The sequence below is a fragment of the Chiloscyllium plagiosum genome, unplaced genomic scaffold (genome assembly GCF_004010195.1).
Source record: "Chiloscyllium plagiosum isolate BGI_BamShark_2017 unplaced genomic scaffold, ASM401019v2 scaf_6064, whole genome shotgun sequence".
Lineage (NCBI taxonomy): Eukaryota > Metazoa > Chordata > Chondrichthyes > Orectolobiformes > Hemiscylliidae > Chiloscyllium > Chiloscyllium plagiosum.
Genome location: NW_025212393.1, coordinates 23,349 through 24,476, shown reverse-complemented (window position 1 = coordinate 24,476; position 1,128 = coordinate 23,349). Strand labels below are relative to the sequence as shown.

The 1,128-nt window shown below is 54.1% G+C and overlaps 1 protein-coding gene across 1 annotated transcript in view; it reads right to left on the bottom strand.

The window, feature by feature from the left end:
- Positions 1-208: 208 nt before the first annotated feature.
- Positions 209-1,128, bottom strand: part of LOC122547382 (ribosomal protein S6 kinase alpha-5-like) — a gene marked incomplete at its 3' end in the record, with an annotated part of 7,665 nt that continues 6,745 nt past the window's right edge. Inside the window, exon 6 of the mRNA XM_043686010.1 lies at positions 209-522. Coding sequence (XP_043541945.1) covers positions 209-522 — 314 coding nt within the window. The remainder of the gene's footprint in view (positions 523-1,128) is intronic.

The following is a 1,128-nucleotide window of genomic DNA, read 5'->3' as shown; positions in this document are numbered from 1 at the left end:
GTTTCGGGCAAAAGCCCTTCATCAGGAATACGGGCAGAGTGTCCAGACTGTCTGCCTGTATTCCGGATGAAGGGCCTTTACCCGAAACGTCGATTTTCCTGCTCCCAACTCCTGTACTCAATACTCTGACCAATAAAGGATTATCTAAATTCCAATGAGTACAGGGGAAACCGCCCCAACCTGTCCAGCCTCTCCCTACAGCTCCAACCCTGGCAACATCCCTTTCTGAAGCCCTTCAATTCCACAGCGTATTGAGGGTGTGTGGTGGGCTGTGGTTGGCAGTGTTTGTGGGGGAGTGGGGAGCTGGTGGGTCGGCACGTGTGAGCAATTGGGGGAATGCGGATGCAGAGGAGTGGGAGGTGGGTACGGGGATGGCGAGGGGTGGAGGCAGGGTTCGGGGAGGGGGCTTGCCCCTCACACCCACTCACCTGGTCTTGGAAGACCTCGTGAAGTTTGACAATGTTCGGGTGACCCTCGCACAGCCTTAGAGCTCCCACTTCCCGCTGGATGTGACTCTCCATCCTGGGAATCAGACAGGAAAACCGGATCAGATCCCGAGAGAGCCCGGGGGAATGCGTCGGAGGCCACACGGTTGTCCGAATCAACCTCCCTTCCTCCCAGCCCCCGCAAAACGTCCCTCTGATCCCCGAAACACATGAACAAAGACAGAGAGACAGAGAGAGACAGAGAGAGACAGAGAGAGAGAGAGAGAGAGAGAGAGAGAGAGAGAGAGAGAGAGAGAGAGAGAGACAGAGAGACAGAGACAGAGAGAGACAGAGAGAGAGACAGAGACAGAGAGAGAGAGAGACAGAGAGAGAGAGAGACAGAGAGAGAGAGAGACAGAGAGAGAGAGAGACAGAGAGAGAGAGAGACAGAGAGAGAGAGAGACAGAGAGAGAGAGAGACAGAGAGAGAGAGAGACAGAGAGAGAGAGAGACAGAGAGAGAGAGAGACAGAGAGAGAGAGAGACAGAGAGAGAGAGAGACAGAGAGAGAGAGAGACAGAGAGAGAGAGAGACAGAGAGAGAGAGAGACAGAGAGAGAGAGAGACAGAGAGAGAGAGAGACAGAGAGAGAGAGAGACAGAGAGAGAGAGAGACAGAGAGAGAGAGAGACAGAGAGAGAGAGAGA